Genomic DNA, 27,554 nt, shown 5'->3' with positions numbered 1-27,554 from the left:
GGTTCACAGAGTTCAAGTAACAGACACATCTCAACATAAACTGTTCAGAGGAGACTGCGTGAATCAGGCCTTCATGGTTAAATTGCTGCAAAGAAACCACTACTAAAGGACACCAATGAGAAGAAGAGACATTCTTGCGCCAAGAAACACGAGCAATGTACATTAGACCAGTGGAAATTTGTCCTTTGGTCTCGAGTCCAAATTGGAGATTTTTGCTGTGTCATTGTGTCATTGTCAACTGCTGTGTCATTGTGAGACATGATGTGGGAGGATCTCTTCATGTGTATTCCACACCATAGAGCATGGAGGAGGAGGTGTTATGGTGTGGGGGTGCTTTACTGGTGACACTGTCTGATTTATTTAGATTCAAGGCAAACTTAACCAGAATGGCTACCACAGCATTCTGCAGCGATACGCCATCCCATCTGGTTTGTGCTTAGTGGGACTATCTTTTGGTTTTCAACAGGACAATGACCCTTACACACCTACAGGCTGTGTAATGGCTATTTTACCAAGAGTGATGGAGTGCTGCATCAGATGATCTGGCCTCCATAATCCCCGACCTCAACCAAAATGAGATGGTTTAGGATGAGTCGGACAGCAGAGTGAAGGAAAAGCAGCCAACAAGTGCTCAGCATTTGTGGGAATTCCTTCAAGACTGTTGGAAAAGCATTCCAGGTGAAGCTGGTTGAGTGAATGCCAAGAGTGTGCAAAGGCAAAGGGTGGCTATTTGAAGATTTTGTTTAACTTGTTTAACACTTATTTGTTTACTACATGATTCAATACGTGTTAGTTTTGATGTCTTCACTTTTATTCTACAATGTAGAAAATGTTAAATTGGTACTGGTACAATAAATCTGATTCCTGGCCCTGCGTCTGAGTGGTCAAATCTGGTTTATTTGCCCTCAAGTGCTTTTTAGACTGTTATTGGCTTATTTTGTTACTTGCTTGCCATGTTGACAGTTTTGACAAGAACATCAGGGAGCTAACTAGCTTGTTAATTGTTTACAAACAAATGAGTGAATGTGCTAGAAAACTAACAGCTTCCTAGCTAGCTAGTTCAGTCATTTTTGGCTCGCCAGAGTAGTTGTTTCGAAAGTTGGATCGTCTTGCCCTTTGAGGCTTTAAAAGTGTTCTTACACTATGATTTTGAACATTCAAAGCAACTGGGAAACGTCCATGGCAGGCATTGTTGTGGCCTTAGCTTGCTACATAACTTCTGAGTGATAGGAACCAGAGCACCACCACCAATCAGCCTACACCACAGTGCACACACCAGTCATTATTATGACATCTAGGGTAGCCATTTTAGCAAATGACTTCTGTCTGAACACACATAAATCAGATTTGGTCACTGGTAACTTGCTGTTTGGACAGTCAGTATTCCAAAACGGATTTGAGAAACAAAACGGATTTAAACATTAAGGCCTGCAGCGTGAACAAGGCTTTAGAGGCGATTGATATCTTACATATCTGCCCAAGTGTTCATGCATAGACAATTGCATATCATTACTTATTGACACTCCTGTTGCAATTCACCACTTCATATGTAATTCATGAGTGAAACACCATAGTAGACATTATCCTTTTAATAATTGAACAGCAGCGTTATACAGATGTAGGATCTTAATTTGAGTCAGTTTGCTACAGCAAGAAGATAATCCTGTAGCAACAGACATGTTCATTCATACGTTGATTATAATTAATGTTGGGGTTGATAATTTTTTTTTTGATAGGACAAATCAAGGCTGACATTTTAAAAAGGAAATTACAAAGTTTAGAAACCTTTTGAAACCTCAAATACACGACAAGTTTGTATTTCCTGCCTTGCAGGAAAATTCTCAGCAACAAAAGAGTGATCAAATTAAGATCCTACATCTGTATATCTAACTCCCATAGACACATACTATAGAGTAGGATAGCATGTTGATTTAAGAAACAATAAAGAAGAGAAGTTCAAAGTTCAAAGTTATAGCAAAATTATTCTCATTATTCCCTGAAATTGTTCGACAAAACAAAGCATAGTTTGGTTGACATGACCATTAGGCTGTGTTTACATAGGCATCACAATTCTGATCTTTTGCCCAATTATTCACAAAACATCTGATCTGATTGGGCAAAATACCAATTACTGTAAAAAGATCAGAATTGGGCTGCCTGTGTAAACGCAGCCTTAGTGTCAAAGAATGAGCTGATTATTTGAACAATATAAGAAAAAACAGGGAACACACTGTTGAGTTCAATATGTGCTGAAAGTGGGCAATCAAGACACAGCCAATACAGTGAAGTGGTATCTCAAGCCAATCGTCGAACAGAAGCCAATAAAGTCAAGTGTTAATTAATTGTAATTGGCAGAGAGTATCAAGTGCAGCCCATTGCCGCTCCATAACGCATCATCATAGAGCAACATCGTTGCACATCATCAAAAAGCGCCTCAGTCATTTCCTCCACAAAGGTAGAGCAGGGCCTTTCCGTAGTCCCCAGCGGTGTCGTCCTGTGAATGAGTAAACAAATAAACACAAAATGTCATTTATGGTACATTCAGTACTATCAGACAGACGAGCAGCCTATGGGTTTGCATAGGCCCGAATACTCAGTTTGTGCAACTCATGTCAAACACATTCGACAGACAGCTTTGTCATACAACAGAGAGTTAGTCTGCAAAAACCATTGTGCAGCGTCTTCACATCGGTTGTGTAAACAACATTGCGTCAAATGGGTTGTACATCAGTTGTGTCAAATGAGGGGACTGTCGTTGTGCACTTTGTCAACCTGACGCAGGACAGAGCAAGGAAGGCTGCTCATCATTACTAAGGCAGAGAGCATGTCACGTTGAGTCATGTGTTGAGAATACTGACAGAGTTGCCAGTGTCATAAATGGATGATGTAGGCTGTAGATTGCGAGGTTGGAATTAAGGACACATGACAGGAGGTGGCATGTATGCACTGGTCCTATCCATTTGGAATTACACCAGTCTAGTACGCCCTCTGTGATACCTGACATCTCCCATGTGAATGGGGCTGAAACCAGATGTGGTATTCTTCCTATCCAGATACGGATGAGCTAAAGACCTAGGAGGATACGCACGAGAGCAACAGTTTGTCACAGTAGCCAACTCGCTACATTATTTTGGGATCCTGTGGCCGGGGCAGATGGAATAACGGGACCTGTTACTCAGGTGACATCACAGTGTATTGGTGTGTGGCAAAAATGTATCTCATGAATCTAGTGGCACTGGAGAGGTGGTTGCTGGGTATAGAGGTAGATTATTAGTGTTAGTCATCTGGGATGAAGGTGAGACTAGTGCATTGTAACTGGTTAGAGGAGAGACTAGTCCACTGTACCGGAATGGTTAGCTCATTGGACCTGAATAGTTATAAGGGAGACTAGCCTTTTGTACCAGAATGCTTAGAGGAGAGAATAGCCCATTGTACCTGAATAAATAAATGCGAGACTAGCCTTTTGTACCAGAATGGATAGAGGAGAGATTTGCCCCCTGTACCTGAATGGTGTTGTAGAGTGAGGCCCCATACATCTTCTTAAAGCAGGCTCTGATGTCCAGCATGTCGGTCTCACTCCTGGACACCATGATTCTCATCAGAGTCTGGTCATCAGTGCCAGCACGCTAAAAATAAACAATAGACATCACAATTACAAATGCCTAAACCTAAACTACTGAATCACTTTTGGAGATATGCGATGGCAATTCAAACTTTCTCACAAATCGTCCACGGAAAGATTGATGATAAACACAAAAGAGCATACCCTCATAGACCCATTGAGAGACTCCGCAAAGTAGGCTGGGACACTCTTAGCACACTTCACTATGGAAAAGGAAGATGGCATTCCCAAATGATTTATTCATGTTTCATTATAATGCATGCATCCAATATGTACAGTATGTAAGTGACTGTTTTTTTTAGGTTTGATTTATCAAAATGCAATAGAGAAATCCCATTCTTTAAGTGTGTTATATTTCAGTTTTGTATATTTATCTTCTTTTTTATTGTTATTTTTTTTACCTTACTGTGTCTTGTTTATCATCATTGTAAAGTCTTACCAACAGCCAGCATTAAGTTCTCCAGGTTTCCAGTAGTCTCACCCTCAATGCTGTCCTCGATATCACTGCCAGCCAGCTTCTTGTAGGCGTCAAACACTTACAATCAAAAATAAAAATGAGAATGTGATGTTAATTGATGTTACAATAAAAGTGCAGAATGCTTTTATGTTTTTATGATTGAACAAAATGGCCGTAATCACTCATTTACACCGTGGAAATAAAACATCCAGAATCCCAGAGCTGATTAAAGAGCAAGCACTAAAAGTTAAAGCTTGCACTTGGAAGGCATTTTAACACGCGCGCGCGCACACACACACACACACACACACACACACACACACACACACACACACACACACACACACACACACACACACACACACACACACACACACACACACACACACACACACACACACACACACACACACACACACACACACACCTAGGCGAAGGTGTTCATGGCTCTTGTTGCCCAGGATGTTGATGAATTTCTCCACGTCTGTGCCAACCTTCCCCTCGCCAGCAGCAAACAGTTCCTGAAACATATACTGGTCACTGGATTTCTCTGAATATTATAAGGCCATGGAGTGGATGACAAAAGGCCAAAAGAACCTTCAGGAGACCTATATTATACATGCATGTGTAATTAGTCAATGTACCGTAGCCTACAATACTGATCCAAGTATGGAAACTCAAAACCTACAAAAACAATAATAACTTTGAGGACAGAAATGTCCTTTCCAGTTAGCAAATGTCCTAAATAAATGTTTCACGTCGATCATTTATCAGAGAGCACTGTGATACTGCCTTGAAGCTTGCTTTGTCCTTTAGGCCTATGGTAGTAGTTTGAAGGCATATCCTAAAGCAAGTTAACACTTGAGCGCTGAAGAAAAAATGTCATTATGTCTTGCGCTATAGCATATCACTTAGCGAGCACCCACCCACCCATAGGGTTACGTTACCTTCGCGTCGTTCTCAATCCTGTCTTCATCCACCCCTTCGTCTCTGCTCCCCTACAACAACAGGGGGAAAAACAGAGGAGCGAAGGGGAAGAAAGAACAAAGGCAGAAGGTCAGTGCGTCATGGGAGAAGAGCCATGTCTACCCTTTCGTCACCTAATTTCGCTGAGTGTCGCCCAACCTGACGACCTGATGGGTTAGGTTACCAGACAATGATATACAGTATGCGTCACTCCCGCCTCCTTCCTCACTCTATGCCCACCTCAACTTAACCGCTCATGACTTTGTAATGGCATCACCAAAGCACTCTCATTATTAGAAGGAAATATCTCTCTCCTCCCTTTGTGTCATCCCTCCTTCCCCCCTTCGTTTACCTGCAGAAGGATCACTAGAAGCTTTTGGAAGTGGCCCGAGGTGTCACCAGTGATATCTTTCTCCAGTTTGCCACCGCACTCTGAGATAGATGAGAAGAGAGAGAAGGGAAGGGCAGAAGATTGCTTACACTTATCTCTGACAATAGTCGCCAATGGCAGAAATTTGCTCTGATTGGTCGTGCTCTGTTTAGCCAAAGGTCTCCGCCAGGGGGATTTGATTAGAAGGGTAACAGATGGATCAGGCTTCTCCAGTGTTCAACTCAGATGGCCAGTGTGGCTCTTTTCCTTGGCTTATTGTGCCAGTTTGTGCTGTGACAATGGTGTGATAATGACCATAGGAGTTGGCAAGGCAGCACCCTTATGAAAAAAATAACATGAACAAAGTCACGTGAGGAAAAAGGCAAACCAGCAGTGGGATGCAGGATGCAATGTTGCTGGAAGGAACTTGCCAAAACCTGCAACTGGGAAAAAGACAGTGAAAACAAAATACCAGGGTATCATAACCCAATACAGGGAAAATTGAAGGAAAGAGAGAGGAGGATTCTTATTGAATTGCAATATCATAAATGATGTTTTACTGAAAACAATTATATTGCATTCATTTACAATTAATTTAAAGAGTTTCGTTCCAAAACATTATATATACATTTTCAGAAATGTTGGTAAATTAGCTAGTACTGTTTAAAAACTCTTCAGGATTGGTGGGTCCCCTGGAAGGGTTGAGCTAACGAAAGCTAATGTGATTAGCGTGAGGTTGTAAGTATCAAGAACATTTCCCAGGACACAGACATATCTGATATTGGCAGAAAGTTTAAATTCTTGTGAATCGAACTGCACTGTCCAATTTACAGTAGCTATTACAAGTGAAAGAATACCATGCTATTGTTTGAGGAGAGTGCACAGTTGTAAACATGAAAAGTTAGTAATAAACAAATTCTAAAATAAGAATGAGTGGAAGAGAATGACATTCAGATTGAAAGCAAGGTTCCATCAATATGTGGACGACCGGTGGCCGGTATTGCATTCTGGGAGACAATCTGTCTCTGCTTTAGCTTTAGCCAATTTTTTCCCATTTTTGAAAAAGCACAGATCCAGCATTTGAAAGCAGAAACATTATGGTATCAAGGTTATGCAGATGGTTGTAAAATGTGGAATGTGTCACACTGAAAACATCACGTGGATTGTGTTCGACCCAACTTCTCTCCACTGTTGACTAAACATGGTTACGGATGTTTTTGTGGGATGATACCGCGACACTCATAAAGGTGATTTATTGAACGCCTATTTATACCGTCAGCTTTTTGTTACCTGTTTTCCTTGTGGAGCCTCTCACCTGTCTCGCAGATGAAGAATGAAATATGTTATGAATGTGTCCTGAGACATTCAACCGCTCACCTTTCTTGTAGACTTTGACGATGTCTTTAATCTGGGCGCAGGTCCTGGACGCTAGGATCTCAATTAGCACGTCGTCATCAGTCCCCGCTCCCTGGGGAAGAGCAGCCAGAGACCGTCAGAAAATGTCCCTCAATACTCAATAACTGGCTGACCATTATGTAACAACCAGCTAGCAAGCGCTTTTATTGAATTCAGTACATGTGGACATGTTTTTTTTTAAAGTGCACGATTAAAGATTTTTGCACAATCAAGGTATGGAAAGCTCTTAGAGACTAACCCAGACTCAAAAGCTGTAATCGTTGCCAGAGATTCTACTACAAAGTATTGACTCAAGGGTGTGAATACTTATGTAAATGAGATACTTCTGCATTTAATTTTCAATAAATACGTTTGGGGAAAAAAGATAATCTAAAAACATGTTTTCAATGTGTCATCATTGGGTACCATGGGTAGATGGGTGAGGAAAATTCCTTATTTAATCCATTTTGAATTCAGGCTGTAACACAACAAAATGTGGAATAAGTCAAGGGGTATGAATGCTTTCTGAAGGCAAAGTATGTACAGTGCATATGTAAATTCTTGAGTTGACTTTTTTCACAATTTGTTACGTTACAGCTTTATTCTAAAATGTATTAAATTGTTTGTTTGGTCCTCATCAATCTAACCCATTATGACAAAGCAAAAGCAGATTTTTTTTTATTAAAAAAATGTCTTAAAAAAACAACAACATTCACATCACATGTGCGTAAGTATTCAAACCCTTTAACTCAGTACTTTGTTGAAGCACCTTTGGTAGCGATTACAGCCTTGAGTCTTCTTGGGTATGATGCTACAAGCTTGGCACATCTGTATTTGGGGAGTTTCCTCCATTCCTCTCTGCAGATCCTCTCAATCTCTGTCAGGTTGGATGGGGAGCGTTGCTGTACAGCTACTTTCAAGTCTTTCCAGAGATGTTCGACTGGGTTAAAGTCCCGGCTCTGGCTGGGCCGCTCAAGGACATTCAGAGAGGACATTCATTTTCCCGATGTCACTCCTACATTATTTTGGCTGTGTGCTTAGGGTCGTTGTCCTGTTGGAAGGTGTACCTTCGCCCCAGTCTGAGGTCCTGAGCACTCCGGGACAGGTTTTCATCAAGGATCTCTCTGTACTTTGCTCCTGACTAGTCTCCCAGTCCCTGCCACTGATGTCATCCCTGATGACATCGTGTGGGTGAGCAGTTTGCTGATATTTTTTTCTATGTCAAATTGAATGCACAGAGATACTGAGCCCCACTGTCGTGCCATTCATCTGCTGCCGTCACCTCATATTTGAGCATGATAACGCACAGCACCATGTTGCAATGATCTGTACACATTTCCTGGAAGCTGAAAATGTCCTAGATCTTCAATGGCCTGCATACTCAGATACTCATAGTTCGGGATGCTCCATTTCCCGCCAATATCCAGCAACTTCACACGGCCATTGAAGAGGAGTGGGACAACATTCCACAGGCCACAATCAACAGCCTGATCAACTCTATGCGAAGGAGGTGTGTCACAATGCATGAGGCAAATGGTGGTCACATCAGATACTGACTGGTTTTCTGATCCACGTGCCGACCTGTTTTTTAAGTTATCTGTGACCAAAATACTCACATCTTTATTCTCAGATGTGTGAAATCCATAGATTAGGGCCTAATTAATTCATTTCAACTGACTGATTCCATATATGAACAGCAACTCGGTAAAATCTTTGAAATTGTTGCATGTTTCGTTCACATTTATGTTCAGTGGTGTGTGTGTGTGTGTGTGTGTGTGTGTGTGTGTGTGTGTGTGTGTGTGTGTGTGTGTGTGTGTGTGTGTGTGTGTGTGTGTGTGTGTGTGTGTGTGTGTGTGTGTGTGTGTGTGTGTGTGTGTGTGTGTGTGTGTGTGTGTCAGCCAGGGGGCTGATTGGTTAATAAAAAGGTTTAAGGTGAACATTCACCGTGCACCACTACCGTGGTAAAAGTGTGGGTGTCTTGAGTCACTTATAATTCAGACAGTGAACGTAACCCCTGACCCTGCCAAAGCTTAGAAGTTCCACAGTATTATTTGACAAGCTGCTATGTCTTGGACAAGGCCAACAAGGAGACATGGAAGGTAAAAAACATGACCAGAAATATTGCGGGACAACTTCACTACTGTAGCCTATAATGGAATGGCTTTCTGCAAGGAAATAAGAAAATACTTCAGGAGAGCTAGAAGGTTTAACTATTGGCACAAGTTAACATTCACTTGAAATAATCACATGACCAATATCCTGCACATACCTGATGGTAAAAATACCATTACGATTCATCATGATACATAAAGAGAAGTATGTCTGTTCTACACAAAATTACACAGCTGTGCTTTACCTTGAACTGCACGTTACCCTCATTCTATATGTACAGTTGAAGTCAGAAGTTTACACTCACCTTAGTCAAATACATTTAAACTCAGTTCTTCACAATTCCTGACATTTAATCCTGGTAAAAAAAGTCTCTGTCTTAGGTCAGTTAGGATCCCCACTTTATTTTAAGAATGTGAAATGTCAGAATACTGTAATAGTAGAGAGATTGAAATATTTCAGCTTGAATTTTGAATTTCAGCTTGAATTTCTTTTATCACATTTCCAGTGGGTCAGAAGTTTAGCATTGCCTTTCAATTGTTTAACTTGGGTCAAATGTTTTGAGTAGCCTTACACAAGCTTCCCACAATAAGTTGGGTGAATTTTGGCCCAATCCTCCTGACAGAGCTGGTGTACCTGAGTCAGGTTTGTAGGCCTCCTTGCTCGCACACACTTTTTCAGTTCTGAGGTCAGGGCTTTGTGATGGCCACTCCAATACCTTGACTTTGTTGTCCTTAAGCCATTTTGGAAGTATGTTTGGGGTCATTGTCCATTTGGAAGACCCATTTGCGTCCAAGCTTGAACTTCCTGGCTGATGTCTTGAGATGTTGCTTCAATATATCCACATAATTTTCCATCCTCATGATGCCATCTATTTTGTGAAGTGGACCAGTCCCTCCTTCAGCAAAGCACCCCCACAGCATGATGCTGCCACACCTGTGCTTCACGAATGGGATGGTGTTCTTTGGCTTGCAAGCCTCAACCTTTTTCCTCCAAACATAACCATGATTGTAATGGCCAAACAGTTCTATTTTTGCTTCATCAGACCAAAGGACATTTCTCCAACAAGTACGATCCGTTTTGGAGCAGTGGCATCTTATTTGCTTTTGTACCTACTTTTTTTCTTACCTAATTTTGTACCTGTTTCCTCCAGCATCTCACAAGGTCCTTTGCTGTTGTTCTGGGATTGATTTGCACTTTTCGCATCAAAATACGTTCATCTCTAGGAGACAGAATGCGTCTCCTTCCTGAGCGGTATGACGGCTGCGTGGTCCCATGGTGTTTATACTTGCATACTATTGTTTGTACAGATGAGCATGGTACCTTCATGTGTTTGGAAATTGCTCCCAAGAATGAACCAGACTTGTGGAGGTCTACAATTTTCTTTCTGAGGTCTTGGCTGATTTCTTTTGATTTCCCCATGATGTCAAGCAGAGGCACTGAGTTTGAAGGTAGACCTTGAAATACATTCACAGGTACACCTCCAATTGACTCAAATTATGTAAATTAGTCTATCAGAAGCTTCTAAAGCCATGACGTAATTTTCTGGAATTTCCCAAGCTGTTTAAAGGCACAGTCAACTTTGTGTATGTAAACTTCTGACCCACTGGAGTTGTGATACAGTGAATTCTAAGTGAAATAATATGTCTGTAAACAATTGTTTGAAAAATGACTTGTGTCATGGACAAAGTAGATGTCCAAACCGACCTGCCAAAACTATAGTTTGTTAACAAGAAATGTATGGAGTAGTTGAAAACTAGTTTTAATGACTCCAACCTAAGTGTATGTTAACTTCCCACTTCACCTGTATATTGCATGCTTGACTGCACAATATATGACTTATTCTTGGATCCATAACCACACATAGACTATACATTGCTGTACTTTACCTTGAGTGCTTTGTGGAGTTGAGAGGCGTCATAGGAAATGGGAGGCGTCATCAACGCCACAACGAGCGTCTCGAACAAGCCTCCGAGCTCCGACTTTAAAGCACTCACAAGGTCCTGAAGAAAAATAAAGACACTGTTAAGATAATTTAGACAGCAGAAGGGTTTTCCGTTAGACTTCTCTTTTTATTAAGAAATATCCGAACAAATAGAGCCACAATTGCTTACTCAATCGGTACATTTGAATTATTCACAAGATCCTGAGGAAAAAAATGCACTTTGAACAATGGAAAAAAAAAATATCTCGATCAATACATTTAAATAATTAACTATTTTCACGATTCATATTCTGATAACTTTGACAATGAAGGAAGCGTTTGCTTTGGATTTTCTTTAAGTAATAGGAAAATATTTGCATAAACGAGCAGAAGTCCTTAAGTCAATCAATACATTTGAATGATTAACGGATGTTTTGAGAACTTGTGCCAACAGAATTGTAAGCTAACGTGTGGTTTATGAGAGAGAGTTCAAGTTATTAGTGTTGACTCTAAAATACATCAGTTGAGTCAACCCTAAGAGAGAGAGAGTTATCAGGGACCCTGTTAACTAAATATATTATTGGCTTTCCTCTTATGATAAGGCATCGGCCACTTCAACACATTACTCACAGAAGTGTATGTCGGGAATTTATTTTTATTAGCTGTTTATCATAGATTATATTTTTGTAATGATCTGAACGGGCAGGAGGGAGAGAGGGAGAGAGAGAGAGAGAGAGAGAGAGAGAGAGAGAGAGAGAGAGAGAGAGAGAGAGAGAGAGAGAGAGATGAAATGAATGAAGAACAACATAAAAGGGAGATTGGAAAGGAAAAAGAAGAGGGAGAGGATGGAGGTGTGGGGAGAGAGAGATTGTGAGTGGTGGGTGGGTGGGTAGGTTGGTGGGTGGCAGGTAGAGAAACTTATGGCATGCGTGGGTGTATAATACTTCAGAACCCTCATGAGGGCCAACTGTATATTGTAGGCATTGGACAGATGCTATTTGTCACAGATAAGTCAAAAACCTCTTTGCTAGCTGCAATTGCTATACAGTCACGCCAACCTGCCTATACTAATAAACCCCAAATCTGACAGTAACAGTAAAGAATTTTGGCAGTGTGTGGATGGAATACTCTACTCCCTTATAGTAACATTAGAACATATAGTGTACTGTAACTGTCCTTACAAAAAAAACATGAAACAAATCATGTGAAAAAAAACACTTTAAAATGTGGTTTACAGACACGTGTCAACACAAAACATGTGAAAAAATGCCACGTACAATTTAAAAAAAAAAATGTTGCAAAGCTGGTTGAGAGAATGCCAAGAGTGTGCAAAGCTGTCATCAAGGCAACGGGTAGCTACTTTGAAGAATCTCAAATATTAAAGTATATTATGATTTGTTTAACACCTTTTTGGTTACTACATGATTCCATGTGTATTATTTGATAGTTTTGATGTCTTCACTATTATTCTACAATGTAGAAAATAGGCCAAATAAAGAAAAGTGTCCAAACTTTTGTGTCTAAACTTTTGACTGGTATGTAAATGTGATAACTTCATTTTTTTTATTGATACATTTACAAACCCCAAAAAATCACCAAACCAATTTTTGCTTTGTCATTATGGGGTATTGTGTGTAGATTGATGAGGGAAAAACATTTTTTAAATCAATTTTAGAATAAGGCTGTAATCTAGTAAAATGTGGACAAGTCACGGGGTCTGAATACTTTCCGAAGGCACTGGGTGTGGTTCTCAGAACACGTTTGAAGTTTCAAATTTGTGTTTTTTCACGTTTATGTCTCACCATTTCCAGCTACATCTGGTCTTCCATTCAGTGACCGGCCCTGCTAAGCTTCAGAGGCAAACCAGCAGTGGGATGCAGGGTGCTATGTTGCTGGAAAAACGTGTGCCAAAACTTGCAACAGGCAGCAAAAGCAAAGGCCATGGTAACCAAAGATAGAGAAAATTGCAGGAAAGAGGGAGGTGTTTTATTTAATCACTTTATCATGTATATTTTTTACTTTCAACATTTTTTTTTGCGTCCATTTACAATTCATTTTCTCCTTGCATTTCAAAATGATTTCCTTGCAATACTTTGTTTTGCTATCAATATTTGTGAGTTCATGTTTTGCTTTCGATACCGTTATTTTTGTTTAAAATACAACGAAAATTATATTAATGGCAAAAAATAACACACTCACTAGAGGATTGGGCCATATAATAAAACTATTACTATATTACACTATTAATCACCACCACAGTTTCAGTAAAAAAGCTGAGGGATGGGGCTGTAGAAATGCAATTACTCTCAAATCCATAGACCACGCTATGTGTGTAAGGACTGGCTATCCATGACATCAAAATTATAGTTTTAGCCATGTTTTTAGGCTTTGCTTACAAACATTGGAGCAAAGCAAGCTTATATTTTGGGTTCTGAGGCGGTATGACAGTTGAACTAAGCTTATGAGGCATTTATACGTTATATTCTTCAAAAATCAATGGGGTTCATATAATTCATTTAGAAGTCCAAAAATGGATGGAGCAACTAAGGACTTCCCCTTTAACCAGGCAGTGACCTTCAGACAGCAGAACTGTGTCGCCATTTGAACGTGATCCATTAACACCCCCCCCCCCCCCCCAAAAAAAAAAATCCTGTCCACTGTTCCATGAATTTCCTGCAAAAGCATTTCCTTGTCCCTCGTTGGGCTTTTTAGATGTGGTTTCCCTAATACCCGAAACAACGTTTTAAACATGCGCAACTGCAAATTTGGCAGTGGTGTTAACATGTTAACTGTAAATGTAATACATGTGCAAATATTTAAGCTCCACATGTGAAACTACTACAACTATTTCACATGTGGAAATTTGATTTCATATGTGAAAATGCCATTTTCACATGTGTTTTTTGTTGTAAGGGTGTAATATGACCACATCTTATTGTTTTCCCATTAGGTAACCCCCGAGTAGACCAGCTTGTCTTGGCTGATTAATGGTGAGGTTGGTGACAACGTCACAACAGTGTTGGTGACATGATCTGTAGGCATCAATCAGACGATACGTGTCGCCTGTCATCGGCTTCCTGTCTCACCTTTCCGTGGGCCTTCTTGTACGCCGCCTTGATTTCCTGCCGTTGATTGTTGCTGCGCGATGTCAGGAGCATGAGAATGGTGCCCTCATCAGTGCCTGTCAACATACAGTAATTTATCTTAAATCAGTGACATGAGAACGTGTCTTGATAATTAATTGCAGAACTCATTAAAACAAGGCCACCCTTAACAGTATGGAATATCTCTTGTAAGTTACCACATTGTCCATTATATTGGTGTAGCGCACCAAGTAAGGAAATGAAGTCTTTGTTTTCAACGATAAAGGGATGATTCACCCAAAAATGTAAGTTTGTCAGTTATTTCCATGCCCCAAAAGTGGTCTAATGTCGAGCTGAGTCCGTATTCTATAAATAGAGTGTGGTTTAAATGGCAGCAACATGGTGTTCTGTGTCAAACTTGGTCAAACTCAATGTGGCTCGGACCACACTACAGGAATTCAAGAAAATCTACGGACCTCAATTAGATTGGCACCATGTAATCGCATCTAGAGGATGAACTCCCCTTTAATAAGCAGTAGATCAACATATACACCTATTCTCACCAGGGAAATAACGAGTTAAATGGACTAATGCACAAACAATCAATACCAATACCTTTAAAAGGCATCAATACCTCTGCGGTAAAACATTGAAGTAGAGCAAAACAATTAATACCAGGGCTGAGACAAAGCCACAGCATTTCTTGGGCAATGTTGAAATAGAGTCGTTATCCGTACTTAACTATGCCATAAAGCAGGTCCCAGTTTATAATGTGATCTGGTTCAAAGCACAGAGTTCAGATTGATTATTAGATTCAATGATACTGTAAAATCACTTTAAAAAATGTCTGCTAAATTGCACATATTATTATATTTATAACATTAAGTGCATCTAACTCACCTATGCCTTTCATGGCCTTGTGCAGGAGCTCAGCATCCTGCTTGGCATTGAAGTTGACAAAGTCTTTCACACTGCCTCTGTGGGAATCCTGTGGGAAAGAAATAACAACGGATGAACATTGGGAACTGAATACAGAGGACATTGCCAGCATTTCCTTAATATGTGTTGTTGTGGGACAGACATGGGAGAAAATGTTTTGCACAATCAAACTATAATCTAGCTAGCATGTTTGGTTGCAGAAGGAAACTTTTAACATCAGAAGGGGGATACTCGTGGAATGTTGTGCAGCTGTGTGTCTCCATGCTATCCCCCTGAACTGAAACTTGTTCACAAGGTTGTTCTCAATAGACACTTTGCAATACTTTATTTTGTCCCTTCCAGATGGTTAGGCTACTGTAATGTAGTCTGTGTTAATCTACATATACGTTAACCATCATTGCTAATTCAGAAGTAAACACATACTGTTCGAGCTCACGTTGATAGGCCCATGTCATGTAGAGTCATAATTCTTTCAATTGTACTTGGTTTCCATCTCTGAGGAAAATATCATTTGAGGAGAAAAGCAATAAAACATCTCTTTCAGCCTCAGCCTCAGTCTGATGCCAGCGAAGGTTTAGATTTGAGAAAATTAGCTTCCCCTCCAGTCAGCAAAACTCCCTTCCCACAATTTGCTTTGTTGTGCATATTTGTCTACTTAACAAGATCATACTGGTATGTGCTGATAATTTTTTTTTTAAATGAATCGACTGAATATCCGATTCCGCTACATATTGAGATTGCTGCTGGTTGGCTATGTTTAGCTAATGGTTGACATGTTAGCCATTATCCGTTGGTGAAGCATTATCAAATCAAATCAAATGTTATTGGTCACATACACATGGTTAGCAGATGCTATTGCGAGTGTAGCGAAATGCTTGTGGTTCTAGCTCCGACAGTGCAGTCAAATCTGACAAGTAATCTAACAATTCCACAACAAATCAAATCAAATCGTATTTGTCACATGCACCGAATACAACAGGTGTAGACCTTACAGTACAATGTTTACTTTACTGTACAAGCCCATAACCAACAATTGAGTTAAGAAAAATACCTAAAAAAATAAGAAATAAAACTAACAAATAATTAAAGGGAAGCAGTACAATAACGATAGCGTGGCTATATACAGGCAAGGCTAACTACCTCATTATGGGTCAAATTAAAGGCTATCAGCACAAGGTATTCAATTCTTTAATCATTACAGATATTGATATTAGAGAGCAACTGGATTTACAAGACCAGGGGTGAATAGATATAGGGGTGAAGACTAAATCAGTGGCGGCTGATGACTTAATATTTGAGGAGGATGATGGATTCATATTATTTGGAAGGAAAAAAACAAAGAAATGGAATGAAGATCTCGATCTGATCATGACCTGAGCCACTCGCATTTACATTCAAGTTCACATGGTTCATAATAACCAGAAAAGGGTTTGAGAAATAATTAATTTAATTAAATGAGTAAAGTTACCAGGAGGCAGCAACCTGACGGAATACCACACCTAAGTTTTTTTTTTTATCCTCTAATAGTGAATGGACATTAAAGGTTAGTGTCTTAGATTTTTCATTAACAATTAAAGATGTCTTCTCTTTCCCTGCGGGCATTGAAGTAATAACGCAAAGACAGACAGGCAATCTGCACAAACAGTAATCAACCAATGCAAATAGGTCTACAGGACAATCCATTGTTAGATTGATGGCATTTGGCTGTATTTACTCAATGGTTGAAACCCGTCGCGAGTCACACCTAACAAAAGAGACTCTCTGTCTGTCTGTCTGTCTGTCTGTCTGTCTGTCTGTCTGTCTGTCTGTCTGTCTGTCTGTCTGTCTGTCTGTCTGTCTGTCTGTCTGTCTGTCTGTCTGTCTGTCTGTCTGTCTGTCTGTCTGTCTGTCTGTCTGTCTGTCTGTCTGTCTGTCTGTCTGTCTGTCTGTCTGTCTGTCTGTCTGTCTGTCTGTCTGTCTGTCTGTCTGTCTGTCTGTCTGTCTGTCTGTCTGTCTGTCTGTCTGTCTGTCTCAAGTTTCCAACGCAGAGTGATTAGAGTCCTCTTAGATGTATGTGTAGGGATTGCAAGTGCAGACTGAGCAAGGACATTGCTACGCCGAGCTAGAGACCCATCAGTGAAGATTGCCAACCTGACTACCTCAAGGGATATTCAAATCAGGTCTCCCCCAATGAAACCCTATTCTAGGTGGGTGGGCTCAGACCTACGCTATCCCTGTTACCGTCCTTACGGTAATACAACACTATGCAAATTAACCACCATTATGAGGAAGTGGTGCATGGAAGTCAACATCTGACTGTCTTTTTAATCATCAAATCAATTTGTTAGAAATATTCATAACTAGCTGAAGAAGCGACTGGAATTGCAAATAAATAAATAAATGAACCGGATTAAATTTGTTTCAAGAAATTAGAGCTTGATGTCACAGCAGGGGAGCTGTTTGCTGTCATATTGTACGTTTAATGAGTATATCTCCATAGTGAGTGAATAACTTGACATTTCAAATGAATACGTGGAAATGAGATGCTCTAAATTGGTAATAATACACTTGTTATGTTATTAGCATATTCTCCAGTTCACTATGTAGTTTGGATAATGATCCCATGTCAACCAGAACTGGTGTGGTCCATTTCACTGCTGTATTTGCAATGTTTTGAACTAACACCGCGGTAAACAAACAAAAAAAACTTACCATGAGATATAACTTGTTGATGAGACAATGTAGAATTGATCAAATCTGAAAAAGCAATTTTGCAAGCATCACATCAGTTCACATGTCATCATTTACAATGGCACTGAGAGTCACGCTTCTAAGAGCATCAACTTAAACAACGACAAATGGTCTTTCGGATTTTGTAGGAAAACATGGAAATTCACAAGTCGAATTAATTAAGTGTAGGATATCAAATGCACAAATATGTTTGTCTATATTAAATGCACTAATGATTTTCTAAAAAGTAAAAAAAAAAACACTGCAGTATAAACCATGTGAATAATAACAAGAACTAAAAGGTATCTTACCAAAGGTGTCTTGTTCTTTACCTCTGAGAATGGAAAGTGCAGTAAATATACAGTAGGCTGTGAAAATGTAATGGGTATTGACACTCCTCTACTCCATGCTTCTTAATGCTCACTAAGCGCTCAACAACAACAGTTTGGGGAAGACCTAACTGAACTACTCCACTGTCCAAACAAAGTATCCTATTTCAGCAGCTGTCAATCAAACGGGGGATTATGACCTAATGCATTCTGACGTTTTCACAGTGTAGTACTGTATATGGATGATACATTTGCCACCCTAACACATGAACACGAGAGCCTGTTGTAACAATGGACAGGGATCCAATGAAGAAATATGACATTTCACCTTAGAACTGACCTAAATAGCGTTATAATCTGGGATTTCAGACATCAGACACTTTGTTTCACCCACATCCCAACTATCCCATTCCAGCCTTATGTTTCATTTACTGGAATCACATATCAGGTGGATTGATGCTCTATTCTCCAGCATTTTGGATTTGAGATCAAATGTTTTATGTGACGACAGCACAGAATGTCACTTTTTATTTTAGAGTATTTTCATACTGTTTAGAAATGAAAGCACTTTATGTATATAGTCCCCCCGTTTGACAGTGTCATAAGTATTTGGACAAATTCACTTAAATTGCATTCAATTTAGTCCAAAGTTTAGTATTTAGTCCCATATTCCTAGCACGAAGGACTACATCAAGATTATGACTCTACACACTTGTTGGATGCATTTGCAGGTTGTTTTGGTTGTGTTTCAGATTATGTTGTTCCAATTAGTAATGAATGGTAAATAATGTATTTAGTCATTTTGGAAACACTGTAATTGTAAATAAGAATAGAATGTGTTTCTAAACACTTATACATTAATATATGCATGCTACCATGATTACAGAAAATCATGAATGAATTGTGAATAATCATTAGGCGAGAAAGTTACAGAGTCATAAACATCATACCCCCCCCCTACAAATGCTAACCTCCCCTGTTATTGGTGTTGGCGAGAGGTTAAATATGTTTTGGGGCATGATCTTTGTGCATCTGTAACTTTCTCAATCATCATTATTCACAATTATACGTAATCATGGTAGCATCCACGTGAATGTAGAAGTGTTCAGAAACATTTTTTTTTTTTACAATCAAAGTGACTCGAAAATGACAAGTGAATTTTGACCAAATACTTATGATGGGTGACTTCAAATGGGGGACTAAATACATAAAGTGCATTCATTTCTAAATGGTAAAACAGATACCAGGATTGTATGAAAATACCCTCAAATAAAAGGTGACATCCTGTAATGTCGCCAGATTTTTTTATTTAAAAAAAAAATCTCACATACAAAATGCTGGAGTTCAGAGCCAAATCAAACACTTTAGCTTCACTGTCTAAATACATTCAGAGGAGTGTACCTAAAACAACTTATCAACCTTGATAGGTTAAGTTTAGATAGTATGTATAAGCAAACCAGACCTGGGTCAGATACATCTGAAATATTTTGGAATTCTTGAGATGCAATTGATTTAGTTTCCCCCGGCACAATGGAACAGTAATAAAACACAATAATACAAATGTAATACATACACCCAAAAGTGTAAACTCGAAGCTAAATCAAGAGCGGACACCTCAAATATTTACTAGGATTTGAAAGTGATATACCGCTGTGCCACTCGGGAGCCCACATAACATTGACTTGTTCAACATTCCTCCATCTCTCAAACAATGTAGTTAGCCCAGATCTGAAGCGAACATGGGCTCATACATATGAATGCTGAACAAGTCAATGTTATGTGGGCTCCCGAGTGGCACAGCGGTCTAAGGCACTGAGTCTCAGTGCTAGAGGCGTCACTATAGACCCTGGTTTGATTCCAGGCTGTATCACAACCGCCCGTTATTGGGTCCCATAGTGCGGCGACACAATTGGCCCAGCGTCGTCCGGTTTAGGGTTTGGCCGGGGTAGGCAGTCATTGTAAATAAGAATTTGTTCTTAACTGACTTGCCTAGTTAATAAAGGTTCAGAATATATTATTTTTAATTAGGTAGCTTCCCAATAGTTTCACTTGGCAACTTCATTCACACTACAAAGTGTGAAATCAATGCAACCTACCCAGAGCAAATGTGCAGATCTTCGTTTTTTTGATCTTCGCTCCTGTCACATTGTATTTGGAAAGACCGAGCAAGTCAAGGTTACAATAGATCTCACCAATCTTCATACTGAGTCTGACTTTCATGTTCTGTGATAAAAAAAAATGTTTTAAGCGCTTACAAACACAAACAGTTGCCTCCTCTTCACCAGCTTCCCTTGTCTACACTCTACTCTGAAAGTAGCACGTTGAGATGTGGGAGAGGCTGAGTGAGTCGTTTGTGATAGACGGAATGAGATCGTTGATAGGAGTGAGATCAGCAGATCACAAAGACACCTAATCTCTCCCATATATGCCCATTCCTGTCCTGCACACAGCAACCCTGAATTAAAATGAGCACTTGCGAGGAGACAGGAGCCCGGGTAAGCATCGTCTCTTATCGAGTCGTAGCGCACAGATCTCGGTTTCATCTTAGGGGTTTTGGAGTTGAGTCATGGCTAAACAAGCAAAGATACCAACACATACCAACAACAACATACAGGGAGAATCTTACACCAGCAAAGACTAACCCTAACCCTAACCCTAACCCTAACCCTAACCCTAACCCTAACCCTAACCCTAACCCTAACTCCATCTTCAACCGCGAGTCTGACTGTATGATAAAAAACTGAGACTTTATAATAACTTGAATGACTTCAACTTTAAGAATTGTATAATATAAGCAGAAATAAAGTATTTACAGATAGTGTATGCTGCATACTATTATCATATATTGAATTACTTCTAAAGTATTCATAAACATTATAAGTGGTACATTTCATAACCATTTATTACATTGCTTTCAATTTCTAATGCATTTCTAATTGCTTATTTGTTTAAGTTATTAGGTATGATGTGTAACCTAGTTCCTCCTGTGATGGGTCACCTGTTTCAAGTGGAAAAGTTTTAGACTTGTCTCCCTAGGGTGCCACATTTAGGCCTAAGAGTGCAGTGCTATGTATCCTCCTTCCTCTCGAGAATACCGCCACCAGTTGTTGGAGTTTGAAGTTTGCCCCGAGTTCAGACAGAGTTCACCCCTCTGCAGCAGCAGCTTTTCTTCCTCACCCTCGGTTTCAACAGCAAGTCGATATGGAGGGATTATTATTTACAATCTCCACCTCAGTTAGGACAGAATGATATACATCCCACAGGACAGCTCACTCTCCAAGTGCTGATAGATGGACAATAAATTCAATTCATAAATCGAGGCGTCTGTTTCGGGTTCCACCCGCTGCTTATTTGGTCCCATACTCTGAGGAGGTCCTATACTCTGAGGAGGGGGCTGATAAAATGGAGAGGGATTACATTTCCACAGATATTGAGAGGACTGTCTGGGAGCGCTTCTCAAATCAGATCATGAGATTTGGTTGGGTTGAAGTGACTTCCTTAAATACTTTTTGTCACATTGGGATGAATTGCAGTGTGAGGTTCTAGACGTGGGTGATAAAAAATATGCCTGTTTCTCAGGTTCTGAACTCACAGTGGGGGAAAAAGTGTTTATTATTAAGCTACTATAACCTCAGACTAAGCAGGCCTGAGAATCAATTAAAAAAAATGTAAAGGGGCTAACATGTTTGCTATTAATAAATATTAATTAATTTGTATTATTTTACATGTCCAGTCATCACATTACGGATGGTATAAAGCTTATAGAAAGAAGTGGTAAGTAACCATAATTAATTAATTAAATTCATTAATCCATCCATCTATCCATCCATCCATTCACTTCAATTGACAGGGGCAGAATCCGTTACGATAACGAAGGCCCCGGGGCCATGGTGATCACTAGGGGGAGACAAGATAGGAGATGTAGACTTGCTAAAGGTCATACGTTGGTTTATTGAGCCCTGCAGATGACAAGTGGTGACAGACGATATTAGTCAACTACTGAATGCCTCCGCCCACCAAAATAAAGAAGAGAAAAAGATAAATATGCTGCATGTCGCCTCCACTGTGGGCTCACACACCGTCAGCTGGTGACAGAACATACTACAGAACATACTGTAGTACCCAAACAGGTCACATAAGGAATTATCATCATAGCCACGTGTCTCTATGTCCAGTGTGAGTTCTTATCTCCAATTTTGTGTGGCTTGTCAGTGAAGTAGATGGACCCACTGTAACCAAGGAATTTGAACTTTTCAAATTCCTTGACTGTTACAATGTTTGATGTCAAAAGGTTTGGGCATCTCTGGTTAGTTTAAGCACATCATAGTTAAAGTAAACCCACTTGGGTTGTGTATGTGATGGGCAAGGTAGTATATGACACTCAAGGTTGTAGCTAAGATTAGCAGTTCAGCACATAGTAGCACATCCTTGACCTTACTAAACAAAGCTTTGTTGGTGAAAACGTGACACTTTTGTCTTGTTGATTAGAAGAAAAAGAATAGGACAAAAAATACCGCCATAATAGTTGGTAATTCAGAGAATAATGTTCTGTCTGTCAATGCCACGTGAGTTTATTTTTGCTGAGGTAAACTGAAGACAAAATCGGAATCTAAATCGAATCTGAATCTAAATGTACAATGTCACAAATGAGGCTATAGTGCCTTGAAAAGGTTTTCACACATTTCTGATGATCTTATTTTTGCATTTTTTTTAAAACTTAATGTTATCAGGTCTTCAACCAAAATCTAATATTGATGAAGGGAAGCTGAGTGAACAAATACAAAATGGGATACTTATTTCATTCATTTAATAAACAAGAGATATACAACACTCATTGCCCCAACACTAATTGAAAAAGTAATACCCCCCTTACACTCAATGACTGGTTGTGCCACCAACCAAGGCATAAGCGACATAAGCTTTTATTTTTAAAAATGTAGGAACTCGGTATCTTAACTTACAGTTGAGCGTTAGAATAGTAGAGTGCAGAAGGTGGAAGTTTGAAATGTGGTTGTGAATCAGCAGTTTATCTCTTGTTGTGTCAGTCACTGACAGTCCCTTAATTAGCCATGTCAGCTAACAATTTTTAGATTGGTAAATTACTCTAGCCAGTTATCTAAAAACGTGAAGTAATCATGGCGGAATACTGACCTGTCAGGCAGGGCACTTGCCCAGGGCCCTGACCCTCATTGACCCATGTCATCCGAAAAGTAGACTCTAGTTTGCCAAAAAAAAGCACCTGGATGATCTTCAAGACTCCTGAAAGAATGTTCTATGGACAGATTAGTTCAAAGTAGACCGAAAACCAAACACTGCATTCCACAGTAAGAACCTCATACCCACAGTCAAGCATGGTGGTGGTAGTGTGATGGTTTGGGGATGCTTTGCTGCCTCAGGACCGGGATGACTTGCCATCATTGAAGGAACCATTAATTCTGCTCTGTATCATATAATTCTACAGGAGAATGTCAGGCCATCCATTCGTGAGTTTAAGCTGAAGCACAGCTGTGTCATGCAGCAAGACAATGATCCAAAACACACAATCAAGTCCACACCAGAATGGTTGAAAAGCAACTCATTTGGGAAGCTGTGTGTATGTTTGTGTACGTCTATGACACATTTTCTGTGTCATACACGATAACCCGCAAATATCGCTGAGTTAAAGCAGTTCTGCATGGAAGAGTGGGACAAACTTCCTCCACGGCGATGTGAGACTGATCAACCACCACAGGAAGCGTTTGGTTGCAGGTATTGCAGGTAGAAGGTGGCACAACCAGTTATTGAGTGTAAGGGGGCAATTACTTTTTCACACAGGGGCATTGGATGTTGCATAACTTCATTTAGTAGTTTCCTGCAGTCAGACCAAATCACCCTCTGGTGGCGTCATGGGTGGAACGTTATTCATATTTTTCATAATTAATCAACATCATAAAATACACAGAAAATCTGGTGTTTCTATGTCAAATGGTTTTGTTATATTTCATTCATTGTTATATATGTTGTGCGATGTATATAACGTGTAATATTGGAATGCAAAGTCAAAATTGAATACATTTCAACTCTATATCTGACATGGTGTCTTCTTTTTGTTAAGCCCATAACCATGTGTGTGAGATGTATACTTTTAAGACTACCAGGAAACACTCCGTGTGACCCTGATTTAGCCCACTGCAGTCAAAGTTTAAATAAATGAAATAAGTATAACATTTTGGTGTTATTTTTTTCACTCAGGTTCCCTTCCCATCTAATATTAAGTTTTGGTTGAAGATCTGATAACATCCGTGTGAAAAATAGGCAAAAATAGAGAAAATCAGAAAAGGGGCAAATACTTTTTCACGCGTCTGCATAACGGAGCCGAGTGAAGGACGCATTTTGTTGATGTTGTGAGCTACTTGAATGGTGGATTCCGCTATTGAAGGTTAATTAACCTTCAAGGTGAGGAAATCATTGATAAGCTCTAAGTTCTAGAAAAGCAACAAATCTTCCCATTCATCACAACGCAGTGAACACACACACACACACGCACACACACACACACACACACCTACCCTGGCACCCCCACCCCTATGGACCGCTTCCTTATGATGCAAAACACAGGTCCTCTGAACTAGATGGGTTGGAAAATGACATATATACACACCCAAGGCAGTAATACATTAAAGATATGACCCTTTTCCCAGAGGGACTTAATCAGAAATTGGTTTGACCTGGATGTGGGGTAGATTTATTAACTAAATAAATGGCCAAGCTCCCTTCTGATTTCTTATTGGAGACATTTCCTCAATACTAGCCAAACAAATCACCACTGAGATGAGAGGAGCGCAAATTGCTATCCTGAAAGCATCACTTTAATCAGCGAATTAAAATGCAGATTGGATCTTGCATGTGTTTTTCTCTTGGAAAGGCAGATTTTTAAAAAAGTGACTGTGGAAATGCATTCGAAAGATTAATAGAAGTAGGTTAATATTGGTTGTGTGTTTATGTGCGGTACAAATTGCATGAAAATATCATCAATATTTAATGCGGAGAGACTCCTGCTCTGTTTTGTGGCCAATCAATACTATAATGAGTTACACTGTATACTGGCATAGATTGATTTGATACCACTTCGACATGCCTTGAAAAGAGAAAATAAACTTAAAGGTCTAGTTCACCCAAATCATATAATTTGTTCCCTTACTCTGTAACCAGGTTTGATAACAAACCATGCTTTGGTTTAGTTTCCCAGGCACTGTTTCCACATTTGTGGCACAAATCCCATCCTAGTCCTGCTACCGATATTATAATTCAAATGTCCAAATCATCCGAAAGTACTGAATCGCGACAGTCACTTATAGATTAATTGTTTTGTTGTTGCTAATATCAGTTCTAGGACTTGAATGGGATTTGTGCTAAAACTTTAGCATTTGTAAACAGTGCCAAGGAAATAAAACCAAGCCGTGGATTGCTGTCATACCTTGTCCAAAGACTGGTTTCCTTACTCTGTAATCAATGTGTCATTTTGTAATTTGGGTGATATCTTAATACTATCAGAGTATATTCTCAGCAAATGTTACATTGTATGCACTCCTCAGAAAATATCTACTGATGCAATGGTGAATACATTGTTACAATATTAGGCACAGTACATACATGGAAACAAGATGCAATACATGATTAAAACAAGGATTGCCGATTCACGGTCTCTGTCAATCACAACTAAGCAGTCCAAAGCACTGCTGTGCTCTCTATGATCCATTATTCAGTTGAGAGGAGAATAAGCAAGTTTATAGCAGGTTATAGGCATGTTAAGCTCCATAAGCGTATAGCTCCGGTGAGTCGACAAGCCGTGAGGCACAGTCCAAGAAACTTCTGAAGAAGGCTTTATGGTAAGTGTTCTGCAAACCATGAGGTACATTACATTCAAACAGGTTCATAGAGAAAACAGTCTTTCCTTTCCACAAGCTGTGAGGGATAGTCCAACACGCTTTCTTTATGACAAAGGTCTACAGCAGGGTTCCCCAATAGGCGGGCCACGGGCCAAATTTGTCCTGCCAGTGATTTTATTTGGCCCAAGTTTTCTGAGCAAAGAATAAACACATATTTTACTATTATTAATCATTTTCATTATTTGACATAAGACCGTAAAATCCCCAGGAAATGTCAGAGTGATTTTTATTTAGGAAATCTGTTCCCAAATATTACCATGCATAAATAGACAACGTGTGATTGTATCCAAATTTGAAATGATTCTGATTGGAATTCTTGAATTCAATTTACAGTGTACAAATGATTTATAACTATGGTCCAGCCTCCTCGACCATCCGCTCAAGGATAAATCGGTCCTTACAGCATAGTCTGACACCTCTTGAAAAGAAAGGTATTTCACCCTATCAGAAAATAGAGTATTTCCTTCCAACAGTGTCTTTGGCACAGTCCAATAGAATTCTTGATCTTCAAAATACCGTCTTTCCATTGAACATGCTGCGAGGCAAAGCCCAACATCCTTTCAGAAAAAAAACAATTTCCTTATAACAAAAGGTCTTTTTAGGCACAGTCTAATACAAGTCTGGAGAAGACCGTCTTTCCATCCAACAAGACACAGTCTAATACAAGTCTGGAGAAGACCGTCTTTCCATCCAACAAGACACAGTCCAACAAAGTCAGCACACTCTTATTCTTCCGTTACAGGACATAGTTTCCTCTCTGACCATGGCGAGGGTCTCTCAGAGAGCGCCCGGGCTGCAGACTAGATCCCACGGAGTTCCTCAGCTGCTTGAGGAGCATCCAGAGCAGGAGCCCCATGAGCAGGAGCAGTAGCAGCAGCAGCCCCAGGTACACGCTCAGGTTCCAGCCCCAGCCCAAGGCTACGGGCAGCGAGGTGGACGCCACCAAGAACCTCCTCGGCGAAGGCATGGGTCAGCTCTGGAGTCCCTCCTGGTGCGTTCTTGGTCCTTTATAGTTTGGACCAGTGCTGAGGTGTGGTCATGGTTGTCATTTTAGAATGTTAGATCCTTAGGGCTGGTTGGTCTGGGAATTTACTTTCCCTCCATGGTTTTGTTTTTCCTCAGATATTCCATGTGTCCTCCTTTTGAGTTGTGTCGTCATCGTTATCTAGAGAAGAAGCAAGGGAGAGGCGGTCCATGGTGTAGACTTGTGCTCTCGTCAAGACAGACTGGGGAAATGTGTGGTAAGCTTTCTGTTGCTGGGCTCCGTACTCTCTTCTGCTGTCAGCGCTCAACACACACCAAGAGAGCAAGAAACCCCTCTCACTGCCATTGGCTACCTCTGTCCACAATCACAGGCAGAGAATCAAATCATAGGCGAGCTGGGAACAGAAAACATCAATATGTTGTTTAAATCGGTATTATGTCTTTGGAGTGAGAGTTTGATTAAATGACTCATACACAATGACGCATACACATTGCTGGAGAAAATATACAGACACGTGTTTACATTGTTTTTACATGATCAGTCTGCTTCTTTTATCTCATGAAACAATATATTATGTAGCCTAGCTGTATGTGATGGTATATACAGTGCCTTGCGAAAGTATTTGGCCCCCTTGAACTTTGCAACCTTTTGCCACATTTCAGGCTTCAAGCATAAAGATATAAAAATGTATTTTTTTGTGAAGAATCAACAACAAGTGGGACACAATCATGAAGTGGA

General features: G+C 39.9%; 1 protein-coding gene across 1 annotated transcript; it reads right to left on the bottom strand.

Annotated features, from left to right (window-relative positions):
• Positions 1-1,399: 1,399 nt before the first annotated feature.
• LOC124010683 (annexin A5-like) lies at positions 1,400-26,798 on the bottom strand. The gene is made up of 13 exons (XM_046323342.1): positions 26,594-26,798; positions 26,348-26,388; positions 14,827-14,914; positions 13,930-14,024; positions 10,809-10,922; positions 6,793-6,883; positions 5,398-5,477; positions 5,027-5,077; positions 4,507-4,600; positions 4,062-4,157; positions 3,767-3,825; positions 3,504-3,626; positions 1,400-2,494 (listed from the first exon to the last, which is right to left on the bottom strand). Exons 1-13 carry the CDS (start codon positions 26,796-26,798, stop codon positions 2,435-2,437), a joined length of 1,197 nt encoding a protein of 398 aa, XP_046179298.1. The 3' UTR covers positions 1,400-2,434.
• Between the last annotated feature and the right edge of the window lie 756 nt (positions 26,799-27,554).

The sequence above is a fragment of the Oncorhynchus gorbuscha genome, linkage group LG23 (genome assembly GCF_021184085.1).
Source record: "Oncorhynchus gorbuscha isolate QuinsamMale2020 ecotype Even-year linkage group LG23, OgorEven_v1.0, whole genome shotgun sequence".
Lineage (NCBI taxonomy): Eukaryota > Metazoa > Chordata > Actinopteri > Salmoniformes > Salmonidae > Oncorhynchus > Oncorhynchus gorbuscha.
This window is presented reverse-complemented; position numbering and strand designations above follow the sequence as displayed.

What these genes read in the sequence shown, in the direction of transcription:
- LOC124010683 (XM_046323342.1), bottom strand. Translation starts at nt 26,798, where the DNA reads ATGCCTTCGCCGAGGAGGTTCTTGGTGGCGTCCACCTCGCTGCCCGTA. An exon ending in GCATGTTCAATGGAAAGACG is followed by an intron (nt 14,915 to 26,347) that starts GTATTTTGAAGA and finishes TCTTTCCCACAG; the next exon opens with GATTCCCACAGAGGCAGTGT. An exon ending in CACTCTACAACACCATTCAG is followed by an intron (nt 2,495 to 3,503) that starts GTACAGGGGGCA and finishes ACTCATTCACAG; the next exon opens with GACGACACCGCTGGGGACTA.